This window comes from Indicator indicator, chromosome 2 (genome assembly GCF_027791375.1).
Source record: "Indicator indicator isolate 239-I01 chromosome 2, UM_Iind_1.1, whole genome shotgun sequence".
Lineage (NCBI taxonomy): Eukaryota > Metazoa > Chordata > Aves > Piciformes > Indicatoridae > Indicator > Indicator indicator.
The window spans coordinates 55,025,647-55,045,091 of NC_072011.1; the positions used below are offsets into that span (position 1 = coordinate 55,025,647).

The 19,445-nt window shown below is 39.3% G+C and overlaps 1 protein-coding gene across 1 annotated transcript in view; it reads left to right on the plus strand.

The window, feature by feature from the left end:
* Positions 1-1,478: 1,478 nt before the first annotated feature.
* The window catches only part of LYPLAL1 (lysophospholipase like 1), a 30,973-nt gene continuing 13,006 nt past the window's right edge, over positions 1,479-19,445 (plus strand). The window contains exons 1-3 of the mRNA XM_054399112.1: positions 1,479-1,563; positions 5,145-5,244; positions 16,835-17,004. Coding sequence (XP_054255087.1) covers positions 1,479-1,563; positions 5,145-5,244; positions 16,835-17,004 — 355 coding nt within the window. The remainder of the gene's footprint in view (positions 1,564-5,144; positions 5,245-16,834; positions 17,005-19,445) is intronic.

A 19,445-nucleotide genomic window follows, 5' to 3' on the forward strand; every position in this document is an offset into this window, starting at 1 on the left:
TTTCCAATGCTTATGAAAGATGGCAAAATAAATTATTACAAAGAAGTATAATTGAGTGGATACGTCCTTATAATCATGACTAAACCTTCCTGATAAGCTAACTTATTTTTTAAAAAGAACCCTGATGTCTCAAGCGTCACAATTATTTTTGTATATAGTAAGTCAGATGAGAAGGAAGGTGTGTCTAAGCTATTAGGCACTGGCAACAGTGACTTGCTCATGATGGCACTGCTTTGCTGAGAGTCTTCAACTGGGCAACTGAGACTGTAGAAAATGTTAGACATTTTCCAGCCCCTCCCACAATGCAATTTTCTCATTTTTCCAACTATCAGATTCTTTTTGCTTCTGTTTACTGAATGGCACAGTCCAGAATGCTTCAAGGTATATTAAAAAGACAGCTGCATACATTTTGAAGGGGCATCATAACACACTGTCAGCCTGTGTTTAACTGATGCTCTATGATCCCATGGCCTGAATATATCGGAAAAGAGTAGTCAGGACAATAATTTGGACAGAAACACAAGCACAGCATGCTCTTCATATTACACACACACTGATGTTTCATCTACTTAACCCACAGGCCTTTCTGAAGGTAATAACATGCTACCTCAAGAGGCTAAGGTTTCATTACATTTTTAAGGACTAACAGGTGTGCCCCTATGGCTTGCCAAAATACTTCATGATGAACTGCAAAACTAATCCCTAAACTTGCTGCTCACCCCCTGGCTTGCACTGCACCTGGCTAGTGAAATGGCAATTGCAGAGTTTATGCATGGTCATCCTTATTCCACCAAAAAGCACCAAGGCAGGTGGTTAATTGACACATCACTAGAATGCAAAAAAAAAAGAAAAAAAAAAAGTCATATACCCTTGAATGTGTATGTTAGTTAAAAGTACACAATAAAGCCCCTTATCCAGAGCAGCTCAGCAAGAATTGTGAAGAGCATCAGAGCAGTTGTGCTCAAGACATGGATTAAGGTCAATCTTTCAAGTGTCTATTGGACCCCTTTTATATTGGTCCTTGCAGGCCCTTTACTTTCTTATGTGCCTCGAAGGTGCCATCAGAGCCTCCTGCCACCTGCCTCCTCTCAGTTCTCTTGCCAAGCTTTAATCTTGAAACCGTGCACCTGGTGACACTGAAGCCTAACCTCCTTTACAAACATCTATGACAACATGAAAATGGGGGGCCCATCTTTACTGTTCAATTCTAGTTTGCCTGCCATATGGCACTTCTAAACCTGGGCTCTGTAAACACACTCTGCTAACGAGAAACAGCGTTAGAAGTGACAACTTTTCCGGTCTAGGGCAGGGAGGCCTGCTGCTATAGGCAGCAGCCACGACCCGACGGCTGCAATCCGGAGCGTCGGAAGAAGCCTGGAGCACCCTTCCGTCCTGGCGCTGAGGGCTCGGGGGCGTCTCTGCGCCGGCGCGGTGGCCGCGCTAGCGGCAGAGGGAGGCCGGGCGGAGCGGAGTACAGCATGGCGGCGCCCGCAGCGCTGCAGAGGAGCGTGGTGTCCCCCGCGGGCAGGCACACCGCCTCCCTCATCTTTCTGCACGGCTCAGGTGGCTGCTTTTACCCCCATTCTCTCCCCTGCTACCCCGCGGTGGGGTCGGGGCACGGGGGTCGGGGTCGGCGGGAGCTGCTTCCCGCTGGGGAAGGGGTGCCGAGGGGACTGCCCTCTGACCGCCGGGCGGGGGTGGCTGTCGCCGCCTCCTCATCCTGCTCGGCTGGGCTCTCCCCGGAGCAGGGTTGGTGCCCTCAATTTCCGCGGTGTGCCGGTGTGAGGGGGTCAGCGGGACAGGCTCGCTGCAACGGTAACCGCCAGGCTCCGTGCGCCAGCAAAGCGAGGAGATGGGGCGCAAGGTGTCCTGTCCCTACGGCTGTAACCTTCCCTGGACGGTACGGCTCCGCGCCGGCCGGGAAAGAGGAGCATCCGTGGGCAAATTTTTGTGAGTGGCTTCAGCCTTCGGGCTTCCCAGAGCCTGAGGTGCGACCCTGGGGCGTGTTTCAGGGAGACCAGCCTGGTGCTCTTGGCCCTGAAAACTAACCTGTTCCAGAACATACTGTAAAACTTCTTCCATTCGAAGGGTAGCCACATGGAAAGCAGGGTTTTCATCATTAAAGTGGCTCTGGGAGTATTTAGAATCAGACTGAGAGCATTGGTGTGACCTTTTAGAAGGCAGTGTGAGTAGATTGATCTCTGTTTGTTCGGAAGGTCCCAGCCCTGTCCAAACCATCTTCATGGCCACCATCTGCAGGACATAGTTGACTACCTGGATCAGTCTGAGGGCTGGAGGGGAGTATGCATTTTCTCTTTTCGGTGGTGGTTGTTTAGGTTTTTTGTTGTTTGTGGTTGGTTTGTGTTTGTTGTGGTTTTGTTTGTTTGTTTGCTTTCTTAAAGCTAATTTCTAATCTGCTAAATAACATCAAGGAAGTCCATAGCTCTTAAAAAAGAAAAAACAAAACCCTGACAACCAAAAGCCAACACTAAAAACTAGTAATCGTAGCTCTTGGAAATAAATTCTATTAAGCTGTCCATGTGCCTGTGGCAGTGTGCTCAGCTCCAATGTCTTTGCTCAGTTTTGCTTTTAGTTGATACTCCTATTTAATTTAACAAAGATGCACACGCTTATTAAATTAGTTTCATTTTTATAAACTACTTTGATTTTGCCTTTCTCCAATTCCGTGAGTTGAATGAAAGAGTTCATAAGATGTGTCCAGCCCTTCGGTTAGCCCTAATGCTTTAATGTTTGAGGAAATAATTTCCTCTCATGTTGGAGGAGTAAGGGAAGATTATGGTTAGAGGCTGATTCCACATGTGGTTAAAGTACTCTACAATTTTTCATTTTTGGTATGATTTCATTCATAATGTTTGCAATGGGGAGGTGTAAGGGTATTTTTATTTGATTTTGTGTAGCAGTGCAACAGAATAGAATTTAAAACAGAAGTAGCTGTAGTGCTGTAGCTGTAGGCTGGCCTGTAAACCTGAATTGTGAACCTTCTGTGCAATGCTTGTGATGGAAAGTGGCACACAAATGACTTGAATCCATTTTGGTTTGTGCCAGACGAATTATAAGTGGAGAACGTAAATGCATAATGGTATAGAAAAATATTAGAAAATTCCCAGTGTTGTCCTTTAAATATAGGTAGAGAATAAAATTTGGTAGCTCAGCAGCGAAGGCAAATGAACATAACAAATGTACAATAGTTATTTAGACCTAGGTTTACAACTTGTAGTAGCATGCATAGAATTGTTTAGGTTGGGAGAGACCTTGAAGATCATAGAGTCCAACCATTAACCCAGCGCTGCCCCAAGTCCACCACTAGAAAATGTCCCTAAGCAACACAGTTACTCATCTACTACATCTTTTAATTACCTCCAGGGATGGTGACTTAGCCACTTCCCTGGAATGCCTGTTCCAATGCTTGACAGCTCTTTCAGTGAAGGAATTTTTCGTGCTATCCAGTCTACGTGTTTAAACTTTGCACAGAAAGATAATTTGGAAATTCAAACTGTATTTGAAAGGAAAATAATTCATATTTTGCTTGAGGGAAGGGGAAAAAATGTTTCAGGTTTTTGAACAGTCTCAAAGCAGAATTGTCTGTGCACTGTTTACTTCTTTTAATAGTGTCCATATATATATATATCATATAATGCAAAAATCTAAGAAAACCTGAAAAAGACAAATCTTTCAGAAGGTTGTTGGGTTTTGTTTGGTGTCACAGTCTCCTCTCTTTCTTACTTCCCTACAAATTCTATTCTTACCAAATCAAAACGTATTACCTCTGCATGCAGAGGCTCATAGCAGTTGCAGGGCATTTGTACCATGAGGACTCTTGACACACAGAAGATCATAGTTAATTTTTTTCTTAATGAATTTTCTATGAACCTTTCGTGAGCAAACTAGTTCCATTAACTGTAAATATTTCTGCTGATCTTGGCAAAGCTTAAGACATGTGAATAAGTGAAAAAAGATGGGTCCTGCACCATTAAGGAGTCTGTAAAGGAGTAAGTCCCAATTCTGTGGTGTTCACATGGTTGCTTAGGTTGAGGGTTTTCCTGTGCAAGTATTTGCAAAGCCTGGACTTTTGCTTTCTAATTGAAAGAAAGAAAAAAAAAAAAAAGGCATGTATAGAAAAGAAATAAAATGAATGTTTATTCAAGCTCCTTAAGATGCATTGTTCATAAATTGTCAGCAACCATGAGGAAACCCTTCCACGTCAAGAGTGTCTAGTAATAACCAGAGGTGTGTTTGGACTTCAGAACCATGCTGCTCACATAGGCAAAATGCTTGTTGAAGGTACAGCTACGATTATACTGTTTAAGGTAGCATAGAATAAGATTTTTGTCTGTTTTGCAGCCTTATGCCTTATTTGTCACTGAGAGTATTTAGGGCAGAGAACTTCATGGTTTTATATGGTGCTCAACAGAAGGAAAAAAATAATTACAAACAAACAAAACAAACCCAACCAAACAAAAAACTCCCAAACCTGGGTTTGGATCATTCATGTCTTCTGTTTTAATTCTGAAGATGCATTAGTTCTATGTGTAAATTAAGATCACTGAATTTGGTTTGAGTGATAGAGCAAGAACAAATCTCCATGGGGAATTATAATAATTTTAACAATAAATTGGTATAATTGTGTGATGTTGTTCAGATAAACCCATGTAATGTGGCAGTAAGCTTGGCTTAGGGTAGTGATATTTTTTTTCTTGTGGTTTGACCATTTTGTATTTAAAAAAACCAAAAACATTCTGTAGTCTTTTCTAAGGGTAAAGGTATTTTTTCTTACTTTTTAAGATGGTGATCAATATTTTATTTGTCACTGTTACCAGCAAGCAAGGTAAGTTGTTGAGTAAGAGGTGCCTGATTAGGAGATACACTAAGCTATTGGATGTAGTGAAGTATTTATTAAACTTATGCTGTGGGACCTCTTAAATAGCCTATTTGTAGGAAGTTTTGTGTCTGGCTTCACTGAAACAGGAATTAAGGTTATTCTACAAATTATTTAGCATTTTGGAGGATTAACTTTGTAATTTAGAAATTTATGTCAATCTGAGATAGATCTCTGTGGGTGAAGTTTTACAGTTTTATTTCTAAATGCACGAATTAATTCTTCTTGTACTCTCTCTGTAATATAGGTGATACTGGCCAAGGAGCAAGAACATGGATAAAACAAATTTTGAATCAAGACATGGCTTTCCAACATATAAAAGTAATTTACCCAACAGCTCCTGCCAGGTATTGTTTAATATACTTTAACTGTGGGATTCAATTAACTCTATTCCAATACTGCAAAATATGCTTGTGAATATTGGTGCACACTGGCATAACACTTCCTCCTCCTTTCTTATCTATATGCTTTTTGGCATAACTGGAACTCAACAATGCATCACTGCCCAGAAACTAACTTTATGTGGTTAAGACTCTAAATGCTTCAGACTTCACACAAGTTCCAGCATCTAATTCAAATCCATCTCTTTGATATAAATAGAGAATACTCCCATGTGTGTTGTAATGGCATTACAGAGCCATGTTCAGAATCACAATTCTACTTGCATTAACTTCCATAAATTAGCCACTAAAATATTCTGTTATATTTAATGCTAGGTTTCAGTTCTGAGGGTGGTCAGTCTTGCTGGCAAGTAGGATGTGAAAGATCTTCATCCACCAGAAAAAAGACTGGGAGTTTAAAAATACACATTTCTCCTATGAACTCTGATCCAACTGTTCCAAAGAGAAATGAGTTCAACATTCACTGCAGGCAAAAATCTCATCATTAAATCGCACTGTGTAACCAGCTCTGGGGCTCCCAGCATAAGAAGGACATTTAACTGTTGGAGGCAGGTCCACAGGAGGGCCACAAAGATGATCAGAGGGCTGGAGCCCCTCCCTTCAGGGGACAGGCTGCAAGAGTTGGGGCTGTTCAGCCTGGAGAAAAGAAATGTCCAGGGAGAGCTTATAACATCCATCCAGTACCTGAAGGGGGCCTACAAGAAAGCTGGGGAGGGACTTTTTATAAGGGCTTGTAGTGATAGGACAAGGGGGAATGGATTTAAGCTTGAAGGTAGATTTAGACTGAATATTAGGAAGAAATTCTTTGGAGTGAGGGTAATGAGATACTGGAACAGGTTACCTAGGGAAGCTGTGAGTGTCCCCTCTCTGGAAGTGTTCAAGGCTAGGTTGGACGGGATCAAGATGTCTCTCCCTGTGGCAGAGGTGTTGGAACTAGGTGATCTTTAGAGTCCCTTCCAACTGAAACCATTCTATGATTCTATGATCAGTGGTAGACTGGAAATACAGAAAAAAGTATTTACCTCTGAGAATTTGAAAGCTAATGTTAGGAAGAAATTCATCACAGAAAGAGTGATTGGCCACTGGAATGGGCTGCCCAGGGAGGTGGTGGAGTCACCTGGAAGTGTTTAAAGTAAGGCTGGATGAGGCACTTGGTGCCATGGTTTAGTTGATTAGATGGTGTTGGGTGATAGGTTGGACTAGATGATCTTGAATGTCTTTTCCAACCTGGTTAATTCTGTGATTCTAATGAGGTCACACCTGAAGGCTAAAAGTTGGACATCTACCTCCACATAAAGACATGGCCTTATATTTCAGATATGTTTAATTTTTCTTGTTTATTTTTAAGGTGTCTGCACCTCTTAAGTTAGAAAAATGCTTCCTTTCTTTCTGAATTTGCATGTGAGTGTGGATGCATGCTGAAAGGAAAAGGAAATTGTGACATTCTACACAGACTTTTGAGGTACAGAGGTTTGAAAGTCAGAAAAAAGATTTCTTGGAGGGTATAAACAAGTATTATAGCACATTTTGTCTGGCAGTCACTAGTATGTTAAAAAACCCAAAACTTTCCTCGACCATGTACTTTTATGATCTACTTAGGCAGGAAAAGCAATTGAGAGATTGGAGTGTGAATGTGCTCACTGTGTTACAGAAAAATCAGGCTGTGAGTGGAAGTCTTTGAAGCAGTGTGGTTTGGGTTAGTAGGTAGTGAGTATGACTTTCTGTAAATAATGTGTTCATTACTTCACTGATGACAGGCTAAAGTGATGCTAGAGTTATCAGTGGCACATCTCAAGTACTGATGGCCTCTATTCCTTCTCTGTCAACATAGCAGGTACTGGAGAAGTGCAGAAGGTTTTGCTGCCCTGTGAAACGATCTTTCTTCACGTTACATGCAGCCAGACCACCTCAGCCCATATCTGTTAGGCCAGTGCTTCACTTTTCTGTCCTAATGCACTTCTGGAGTCCAATTCTTTTTTTCATCCATTTTGGTGTCTTTGGATGATGTAAACTATGTATAAACCATTAACCAACTAGATCTGACTCAAATGTGTGGCATTTACAGAAAATTTGTTTTTATCTTGCGTATTTGGATTTCAGTATTTGGTGAACAGATGTAAAAAAAAGATGTTGTAATTAAAAGATACAAGTAAACAGCTAATTCCATTCTTTTTTTTAAGCTGAGGTTACACTTGTTCTCTAGAGCAGAGAGGGTTCATGCATGGGTTGATTCAGAAATATTTTTTAGCAAAACTGTGGAAAGTTGTATATTCCAAAGTATAAAAAAATACCTACCCTATAGTCTTTGGCAATATGAAGCACACTTGGGAATATCAGTGTACAGCCTTCTGTTGCTGATAAGCATCATTACCTGACATAGTGAAATAAACCAGATTCCCTTAACTATAAAAGTGTTTGCCACTGTTTACAGCAATGCTGAAGGAAGGTTTGTGAAGACAGATATCGGTTGAAACTGAAATAACAGAAGCCTTTACGTCTAGACCCATTTCACATTGTTTTGCTATTCATGTCCAAAACATACTATGCTTTTTGAAACATTTGTTGCAGGTGCTTTCCATTCTTCCACGGAAAAGAAAAACAAAGCCTAGAACTTCCAGACTTGGATGGCAGACATGGAAATAATTATCTGCATTAGGAACTTCAGTATATGGTTTGATTTTATGCATGTGTGTGTGTGTGTGCACACGTGTTTTGATCTCCCAAGTAACTATTAATAGGGTGAGAGGAGGGGAGGTTTAGATTAGATATTGGGAAAAATTTCTTTACTGCAAGAGTGGTCAGACACTGGACAGGTTGCCCAGGGAGGCAGTGGAGTCACCATCCCTGGAGGTATTAAAAAAATGTGTAGATAGGGCTTTTCAGGATATAATTTAGTGGATCATAGTAGCTGGCTTGCGGTTGGACTCGATCTTAAAAGTCTTTTCCAACCTATGATTCTATAAGAATTCCAAATGCTTCTGGCACCAACAGTAGAATTTACCATCCTTGATAATGAGACTTAGAGGTACGTGGTTGTGGGTGTGCAGATAGGGTGAAGAAGGTTCTGTACCAGTATTTGGTCATATAGAGACAGAGCAATTTGCAGGTGGAAAGCTATGTTGATGTGAGAGTCTCTGAGTGGTGCAACCTGCCACTACCTTGTCAGTTATAGGAACAAAGTGCAAAGCTTACCAGCAGGCTTTTACACTGATGATGAAACCAAAGAAAAGCCTGAAGCTGGGCAAGACCATACTAGGATTGCTTGGCTAACATGCTCTTCTGGCAAAATACTGTTAATATGGATGTAGTTCATACTCTATAAACTCCTGTCTTTTCCTACTTAATTTACCACATACACATTGAACCCTCTTCATCAAAGTAGTTATGCCAGTAAAAGCAGGTTTGATGATACGACTGCAATGCCAGAGGCTTTAGCAGGATAAACTGCAGGTCAGGAATACCTCTTCATGTTTTTGATGGCTATAATTCCACGGATAGATCTATAGACTTGGTGTTAGGCATTCTTCACCTCTACTAAATGAGTGCTAAAAAGCAGCAGAATTCACGTTTTTCAACAAAACATTGAAAATTTTGTTTTCTTTGTAGAGGATGGATTGAATTTATGTTTTGTTAAGATTTTATCCCAGGCACTGAAACATATGCGTTTTTCATTTACCAGAACATGAGACATGTTTTGATTCAAGAGTCAGTATGCTTGAAAATTTTGGAAGAGTAGCATGTCTTATAATCTAGAAGAATTGTAAAACATGTTCTCTGGCTTCATCAGCATTAATTTCAGCAAACACTAGAGAGGATACTTCCATTCTATGACTAGAAACAATAGAATATTGCTGAACTGCGTCTTATAAAATTGTTTTTTACTATTCTCTGTAGGTCTCTGTAAAAAGCTACACTTTTATGAAGAGATTTACTTTCCTTTAACTTTTTTTTTTTATATATATAATGTGCAGGGTCTCTGTGGAGAATGATTACCAGGTAAAGTGCTGGCAGCATTTTGTCACACTCATCCCCCATCACTTTGGAAAGTCCTATGGGTTTGTTTCCTGAGTGAGAATAGCAAAATGTAGATAATGCAGTGTGCTATTAAAAAAGAAATCCTTGCAACATTTCTAATTAAAATGCTTATGTTAAAAAGCATAATTAAATAAAAAAGGGAGAAATACATGGATTTGAAGTCCCAATGCTCAATATGATGTCGTGAGAGGAAGTGGCACCTGAATTTGATGTTTGGAAATTAAGTGCATGTAACTGGTGCAATGCAAATTATCTTGTAAACTAAAACATTTTTAGATGTTGCTTAGAGAGATTTTGAGGGTTTGTATGTGATGTAAGCCACTGATATACTTAAAAATGAGTAGAGAACTTGTTTTAGTAGGTTGCTCTTTTAACTTCATATCGCTTTCTTTCAGGATCAGTGCTTCTGTGCATAGATTAAACTTGTTAAATGCAGCAGAATTCCATTTCCTATCCCTTGTAATTCTAATGTAGAACTTTAATTAAGAAAAAAAAAAAGCTCAAATTGTAGTCCTAGCAGCTGATGCAATCCCTACAGCCACGTCTACGTTAATAAAGGAAAAGGTTTCCTTTTTTTATTATTATTTGGGTCAGGACAGCTACAGCTTTAAATACTGTTTCAGCTGCTACAACTGTGACATAAACATTCGGTTTCTATTGAGTTACTAAATCAGAACTGAATACTACCCAATTTAACCTTCTTTTTTTTTTAATAGAAAGTGATAGTTTAAATTGGCATTGCAGGAGCTAACGTGGTAAAGTTAAAACCATTTAGGCTTTACTTGTTTTAATAAGTATACCTTACCTTCTATAATTCCCTTTAAAAATCTAGGTCAAAGATTCTTTGCGTTGTCTAGCATTCCATTCTGACAGTCCTTCTGTTTTGCAAGTTAGAAAGTAAACTATAAATACCTCTTGTGCTATTTTGTAGATCTTTTTGACATTCACTCAACATACCTTTCTGTGGCCAATAAGTCTTTATGCAGTTCGTTGGGGTTTTTTTTCCCCAATTTACTCTCATTTCCCTTGTCTCTCTGAGTATGTGGCTGGTAAGAGCTGTTCAGCATTATATGGCCTGGTATTCCGTCCCTTCACCTAAGTTCACATCTTTCCTCGGCTCATGGGTGGAAATGAGTTTCATCTCATCGTAGTCCCCATTTGGCTATATCACAAAACCACCAGACAGTTTGGCACCATTCAGCTCCATTGGCAGTCTCTGCTTGTGAGAGGCCTCAGATTGGAAAAGCAGCAGGGGTACTGCAGGTCAGACTTGAAATGGATTGGTGGAGCTGTATAGGGGAGCATGCAGGGTGCCTATCATACTATTTTTGGCTCAAGTAAATGTTATTAATCCTTCACTTTTGTAAGCCCTAACCTCATTCATAAATTTAGCACAAAGAATTCTTTTTAGAGGTGGAAGTTTGAGGGACAAATGGAAAGGGTTTTCATTGGTATCATGGGGTGGTTCTTTCATCTGCTTCTGTAAGTAGGATTGTAACATTCTGCATAATAATGATGGAAGCATGTTGAGTAAACTTCATATTTTCCTCTTTTTTCTCCTCTTCCATTAGTTGAAGGAAACATGGATACACATACATGTAATGCTTACATCATATACTAAATATCATGTAGAATGAAAGGGACATTTCTCAGAGATACTTTAGTCATGCTTGGGGAAAACAAACTAGAACATGACAGTAATAATCTTGGATTTCTAATCCCTTTAACTACATTGCTCTCTTAAGGCATCCTTCCTTTTGTTTGGCTTCTCTCAACCATGGAGACAATGGATTTTGTATGGCCTCCCCAGCAAGCATTTGTGGGATTCTAAGCTATGTGTCATTCTGTGCCCTTGCTTTACAGTCTTTTTTGGGGTTTCTGTGCTTAGCTAGTGTCATACATCTATCTTCGGTGTTACTTGCCAGCAGCGTGTGAAAGATGCCACTCTGAATCTTGGGTCATCTTTCAACCCATGTAATGGAAAACTGACTCAATTGGGACCCTGGTTTGTCTCCTGCCACTTCTTTTAGTGAATATCTACAGCAGCCACTATAAGCTGGTTGCTGAGTGTTGAAAAGGGCATGTATGGTTTTCTCAACTCTAATTTTGTTATTGTTTCCTCTGATCAGTTCAAATCTCTACAATTTACACGCCTGGAGGAAAAAAAAAAACAATCCAACCTAACATTATCAAAGAAATGTAAACAAACTCAGAATTTATTCTGCTGAGTCTTATGCCAGTTTCTATTGTGGCTTCCTTTATCTTGAATTAATAAGATTTGTCCTAAGTTAAAAAAAAAAAAAAAAAAAAAAAAAAAAAAAAAAAGCTGTCAGCATCTTCAGGCAGCCATTCTATACTGGCTCAGTTAGCTCTCTGGCAATATGCATCCCGAACAACCACATTTGCATGTGGTTGAGTGAACAGGCACAGCCTTGTCTGAGGAACAGCTGAAATTGTTCTTCATGGAGATGACTCCTTAGTTTTTAATATTTTTAATTTTTTTAAAGTTTTCTTTAGAGTTCGAACTTTTCAAATTCCTGACACTTCATCTGCTCTGTCATAGTGCTGCAAAGCTTCCTTGTTAAGATGTCGAACCTCAGTTTTGATGTAAGATATATCTTGGACTAGAGCTTTGAATTGCACTTCTGATTTAGATAGGTGGATATTCTACCTTCCCTCTTTGCTTCAAGCAGACAGTGGGAATTAGAAAGAATTATGAACTAGATTTTGTATTTTGATGTGCTAATACCAAAAGTGAGATCATGCTAGAAGAGAATTTGGGACTTTCAAGTAATTTGGCTTTCATTGGAAAAACCTTCCATCAGCTTTAAGACAGTCGAGACTTGCTTCTAGCATCATAGCATAGTTTAGATTGGAAGGGACCTTTAAAGGTCATGTAGTCCAGCCACCCTGCAGTGAGCAGGAATATCTTAGATCAGTTTGCTCAGAGCCCTGTTGAACATGACCTTTAATGTTTACAGGAATGGGATATCTACCTGTTCTCTGGGCAACCTGTTCTGTGTTTTACCACTCTCATGGTTCAAGTTGTCTTCATTATATCTAATCTAATCAAAATCTTCCACTCTTTTAGCCTAAAATCATTACCCCTTGTCGTGTTGCAACAGGCCCTGCTAAAAACACTGTCCCCATCTTTCTTACAGATACCCTTTAAATATTGAAAGGCTACAATAAGGTCTCCCTGGAGCCTTCTCACCCAACTCTTTCAACATTTCTTCATGGGACAGATCTTGTAGCCCTCTGGTCATTTTTGTGTCCCTCCTCTGGACCTGCTCCAACAGGTCCATGTCTTCCTTGTGCTGAGGACTCTGGAACTGGATGTAGTACTTTTGTGTGGGGTCTCACTATATCAGAGTAAAATAGAGCTTAAGCAGTCCAGCAGCATGTTCTGTAGATTTTTTTTTTTCTCCCAAGTGTTGCACAGTCTTCCAAAACACATTGCAATGTCTTGTGTGACTCCAGGCTGGGAGGAGGTAGGTTTGGGAATGAAGTGAAAGTGAGAATTTCAGTTTTGATCTTTCCTTTTCTTTATTTGAATCATAAAGCCTAACTTCACTGTAAATTCACAGCTCTGACATCTGAGGGAGCTCAGACTGGAACTTCAAGAAAGCTGTAAGCTGGCACTGTTGTTCTGGAGCTTATGTGACTTGTGTTAGAAAGGTGATCATGGCACAAAGTGTGAGAGCAGTGATGCAATTGCATCAGAAGGAAAAATCTGAGAGAAGGTTTACTGTCTATCAATGTGGGGTTGGCTACTCTTCTGTTTCTTATTTAAAGCAGCTAGCCTTGCCCACTTGTCTTTTAAAGCATCCAAGAGGGACAGAGATTTATTGGATAACAATAACACCTGTGGTCTTATGCAGGTGTGCCAACAGCATCATTGTGGAGACAGAATTTGGCAGGTTGTCAGATCTGAATTTGAACCTTGTGTAGCATTGTTTGCTCTTTACTTCTCTTAAGATAATATCAAGCTACTGAACATGATTAAGAAGATCTAGAGTGTATAATCCATGCTCCAGGAGGGTGGAAAAAGCTAGTGTTACTGCTTTCATTATGTTTTCCTCATTAGGACATAAGTCAAATTAGCAGAAGCTAAACTATCTAGAGTTTGTGAAAATGTGAATGATCTCTATTACTTTGAAACTTTGCAGTGAAATCAAGGAAAATTACTTCTGTTTGAAGATATTTAAAAGATTAAATACAAATACATACAGAGATAATGCAGGGTTTAGTTTCCTTTTAAGACATTAAAATATTAGGTGTGTAGAATCTTTGTGAAATTCAGTCTCATGCAAGAAGTGTATGCACGAGAAAACAATTATAGATCAATTCATACCATTAACAAGTAAGACTAAAGTAATCAGAAAATGTGGTCTAGAGTGATTTGAGGATGTTGGGAAGCATTTTAAGGATTCTTTTCCTCAGCGTACCTGTGGTTTCTTAAATGCTTCATGTTAGCCGCATCTCAGAATCACAGATTGCATTGGGTTGGAAGGGACACTCAAAAGGTCATCTTGCCCAACCCCCTCCAGTGAGCAGGGACTTCTCCAATTAGATCAAGTTGCTCAGGGCTCCATCACATTTGACCTTGAATGTCTCCAGGCTTGGGGCCTCCACCACACCTCTGGGCAACCTGTTTCAGTGTTTTACCACTTTCATTGTGAAGAACGTCCTCGTGATGTCCAATCTGAATCCATCACATACTTGTATCTTCTTTTCTCTTTATTTTTAAACGTTAAAAGTTACTTGAATTTGTAGGAAATTTTCTTTCAAATGTCTCTTAAAAATTGGTACAAATTTAGAATTTGAGTATACCCAGAGAGAGGGACTAAGTTTTGATTCAACTTGAGAAAACGAAGAAATCCACACTTGAAGCTAACCGTTTGGTCTGACACTGTCCTGAACTGACCATGCCAATGGTAATGGATGGAGTTTTCACTCCACTCCATATTTCTTTGCTTTGTGTATTTCAGGCCAGCCTCTCATGTCACTGTAACACAAGGATTTTTTTTTTTTCTTTTGTGGTTTAATTGTATGAAAAAAATTTTGCTGTATCCTTGGACCTGTGCAGATGGTTCCGTGCCAAACATATTTGTTTACCATGGTAATGTCTGAGCTGTAGTGTGCCAGCTAATAAAGGGATTTATTTAAGGAACAAGGTGAATGACTAAAACAGATGTGCCAGTTGGGTGAAGCATTAAAGAATCTTACTTCTCAGCTTTATGTAAAGGTTATTTTTAATGCATTTCTGAGAAATCAAGATTGATTGCAAGAATGGTTTTGAGACAGCTTAAAGCATCTTCTCCATTTCCTTGGGAGTCTTCGCATGAGCATAAGATAAAGGCTATCTCATTGAAGAATTGGCAAAGGCAGCATAAGAAAGTTCTGAGTTTTGCCATCTGATCAAGTAATATAATCTCATCGTGGAGTTTGTCCTGTTTATAAATTGTATGAGTCCATTTTTCAGTTATGGGGAAACCTGTTTTAATATTTCTATAATGTAAACGCAGGTTTCTGTAACGTAATACAAATATGTATCTTCATTCCATGCAACTCCTGGGTCAGTCTGCTGTAATAATACTAAAACCTTACATATCTGTTCTCACACAAATACAGAAAATTAAGTACTCTGGCTGATAAACATTTTAACCAGGATTGATGTATTTGAGGGAGAAGCTAAACCCATGAATTAAATTCTCTTTGCCCAAGTGCTTAGTCTGTTGCACATCACATAGCCCAAGTGACTTCCAGAAACTCCACTGATTCTACTGTTGATATTTTTGACTCCTTAGAAACTCTCTTTTTCAAATTTCTAATCTTGTTTCTTAGGTGTTGATGGATTCATTTGGGAAGAATCCTGGAGACAGTGGTAATACTGAAGAGAAGTTAAAACCAAAACCAAAAAAAAACCCATAAAGCTGAGTTTTTAAATGTAGCTTTAGATGATGGGGTGTGCAAAATATTTCCATTGAATGTCCTTTAATTTAGAAGTTACCTTATTGTAATAGGTAATAACCTGTACACTAATAGTTAACATGCTCATTCTGGTCCTTAAGTATATGGTTTGTCTTGAATTAAGCAAATGAGAGGCTACTTAAGGCATACACTGTACTAAATTATATGCTTATATACTGTTTTTAATAACAAGATTTTTAGGTGCTTGTTCCTGAATCTGTGGCTCAGAAAAACTACACCATTTCATCTGTCTTTCCACATCTGTTGCTATTTGTTACCTCTTTCTTCATATTTGGCTTCCTAGCTTTTAAGTCATGGGCTTTATTTCATGTTCGTGGCAATGGGCAGAAGAAAAATCCGTGTTCTCTCATTCTTTACTTCTTGTATGCTTATACTAGTAGCAGTATTTCTGGATTAGCTATTTACATCTATGAAGCTTCTCTGGTATTAATAAAGGTAGAATTTGTTCCTTCATTAAGAATAATTGAAATAGTGACTTTCTTAGCTAAGTCATAGATTTATTTAATCCTAGTACTAAAAAAACCAAACAGCACAGAAGTCAGTCTTAGCATTTTCAGTGGCTTCACATCCAGCCAAATGTATCAAAGGCTGTCTGTTTGTAGGCAATGGTTGTAAACTGATCTAAGCTCATCTGAGCTTAAGTAAAAATGAATATTGAGTCCCCCAATTAAACATTGCAATTAAGGATTTTAGGGGAACTTGGTTTTGAGACGAAGCATTGATCTCATAACAGTACCTTTGGTATTAAATTGTAGAGCCATTGCAAAGCAATTACATCACCTTTCTTGGGATTTCAGAGCTCTATTCATCATCTTTATTTAAAAACAAAGAAAAGGCTGCTTTGAATTGTAGCTTCCTTAATTATCTGAGATTTGGGCAGCATGTTAAAGCACTTAAAATACTGGTCTGACAACACAGTGTTGTGGTAGAGGAGGAGTATCACGTCTCACGATCTGCCAAATGTATGGCATTTCCTTCACTCACTTTTATGAGATACCTGCTCCATTAAGGTGAGGATGGCTGTGTTTATTAAAGAAAGATTGACAGAAGGAAGAAGTTTTTGTGAATACGTAGAGGTTCATAATATCTGTGTTCTCTCAATTTCAATAAAAATAAGACAACTGAATCCCATACAATTAGCTCCAGCAAGCTGTCTTGTTTAGCAGTTACTTCAGTTTGTCCTATTCCATGGTGGATTTTCAGCCCTGACTTTGTTTAGGATTAAGAAGCTCTTGACAGAGTTGATTTAAAATGTTTAGCTGACCTAATCAACCTTGACATTAAACTGACTGAAACTTGCATTTTAACATTGCTTCCAAATGTTCTCTTCGTTCTTGAAGGACCGTGTTTTGAATGCAGGGAAATGCTGTGTGACTGGAGTTAGACCTGAAAGAGGTTCCTTCTGTCCTTTGCAGGAGAGGCACTGATTTGTTTTAATCGTGTATGCTGAAGACTTTAGCTCTTCTGCTTGGGTAGTCATTAATTTTCTTCCTTTCCACCACTCCAGGCCATATACACCTATGAGAGGAGCCCTTTCCACTGTGTGGTTTGACAGATACAAGATCTCTAATGACGTTCCAGAACACATTGAAAGTATTGATTCTATGTGCCAGGGACTTACACACGTGATCAATGATGAGATTAAAAATGGCATTGCAAAGAACAGGATACTAATAGGTAAGAGAGACTTATTTTTAATTTTTGTGGGTTTTAATTGTTAAGAGATTGTCCTTGAAAGCTCATGAGCTCAGTTGCATGCCTTGCAACTGCTGAGCCACCTCTTCAGCAGCCATTCCTCAAGAATATTGAGTCATTATTTAACCCTGTACCAGGTGGGGAGTGTGGCTAGCTTTAAGTAGTGTCCTCAAAAGTGTAACTTAAAACTACTTTTGTTTTAAATAGTAATTTGTAATTATTATTTAAAATACAGAGTGGCAGTGATTTACTTTTAAAAGTACCTGGTTTTAATGTTTCCTTTTAGCCTTTTTCAAGAATGGAAGAGTGTACTTTCCCAAATGACTTGTATTTTGGAGAGTGGAGGTATAGCATGTAAATAACCATGAGATTTTCCTTTTACTAATTTGGGGTTTAGTTAATTCATGGGGAAAAAATTTGCGGGTTACACATCACTAAAGATTAACATTTGATAATGAATGAAGTATTAGCTGTCATAGCTCATATGTGTCGATCCTCTTGTCCTTCTTAATTTCCATGAAGTTCCAGGAACTTTCACAGTGCTTCTGTGAATTAGTGGAATATTTGGTCACAGGAATTGAGGGCAATGGGGTAGCCTAGGTTAGAAGGGGAATGAGAATTCATGAATCCTTGGCTCCCTGTCTCATCCCTAGACCACAAACTATTTCAGGTTGGGGAAAAAAAACTCTTAATGTGGGAACTTATAATTCATGGCCAGCTGAGTCATGCCATAAAAATCCTGCATGGTGGAGCCACTACCATTCAGCCTACACATTTTCTTGATCCAGCCCCATGTTGCTCTTTGAAGGTCTCTGTTTACTTTCCTTTTCTGGCTCATCGCCCTGGCTGCAGAATGCATTGTTTTGGATGGGTGTCAGCACAGTCTTTTTGATCTGTATTTCCTGTATTATACCTGTTGGCTTGGAAACAGCTGAAGGAGTGCAGGTGCTTTTCTGTAGAGTGAGCTGGGAGATGTTCTGTGTACAGATCCAATTTGCTACTATACTTTTTTCTTTTCTCTATATCCTTCAAAGTTAGAACTAGTGAAACTATGGAGTATGAAAGTTGTTTAACAAGTCATATACAGACTATGGAAGTTGGTATGCACTGATTGTTTCAGCCCATAGATTGTTTGGATGTCCTCATCTCTGTCTGTTTGTATTCCTCATCTGTAAATCAGAGTAATTACATTTACTTTCTCTTGAGAGCTTTGATTTCAGGCTCCTAGAGTAAGGAAGGCACTGTTTTCTTGCCTCTCTGACAAAGACTACATGCATACATCTTCACACTTGAATCTAATATTTGTAGAACAAGCAAAATGAGGCAACCCTGAATTAGCTCCATCCAGAGTGGAGAAGGCAACCAATATGGACGCATAAGAAATTTGCTTATGGGAAATTAATTGTGGCTGTACAAGGTTAAGTGTTCTTCCATGAGAACTGTGTGCCTTCTTTGGGCTGGTGTAGATGATTAACCAGTGTGTGATGCAGTGGAGAATGAGGCTTAGAGATCCTGTAAGGTTTTTGTGCATAAAGCCTGGGTGTATCGTCAGTCCCAGTCAGCTTAATGTGACGTTCTTGGTTGGTTTAGATGGAACTTTGTGGAAATAATTGCCCATCTTCTGGCATGGGTTCTTACAGGAAATTAGGAATTCTATAAAGGCACCTGGCAGCTTTACAACATTTTTGGTCAAAAGAGAATATGAGGCCAAGGTTTGGTAATGAAGATGCAGTCAGTATTTCTGCACCAAGCTGTAGTGTCCACTGGAAAAGCTGAAATAGATGGCCTAAAATTTTTCCTGAGTTTGGGAAAGATTGATGTACAGAAGCTAACGGTCACTTGCTTAGAATATCTGGCACCTAAGTCCTGTCAGGTCTCTTCTGGTTTATCTTTGAAAAAGTCAGGAATATCCATTCAGTATGAGAAGAGGAAGGTTGAGGTGACAGCTGGGGAGCAGGCAGTGGATTTGTGACTGCTAGTGCTATGGAGTTGGAAGAGGCAGCCTTCTTGAGATGAAGTGAAGATTAAAACAATTGTAGCAGAGGAAACCAGGTGAAAATTTGCTATGACTATTTTCTCAGTGCATTCAATGATATTGAGTCTCATGGTGGAGATCCATAATGGAAATACTGGTACATATTTTATTATGTAAAGTAGAGACACAATAGTTGAGAGAAGAGGCTGGAGGACTAGGGAGTCTGAAGAGCAGTGGGAGCCTTTTCAGATAGGTCACAAGCCAAGAGAGCAGAGCAGTTGCATGAAGAGGTAGTTACAGGGAATGAATTGGTTGTTAAAGGGTTAAGGAGAACTGGGTTGTAGGACTGTCTGTTTTGTAATGAGTGGGAGTTTTAATGAGTGGAAAGAAAACAAAATGAGTATGAGGAGGGTAACAAGACTGAAGGTTATGGTTTTATATGGAATAA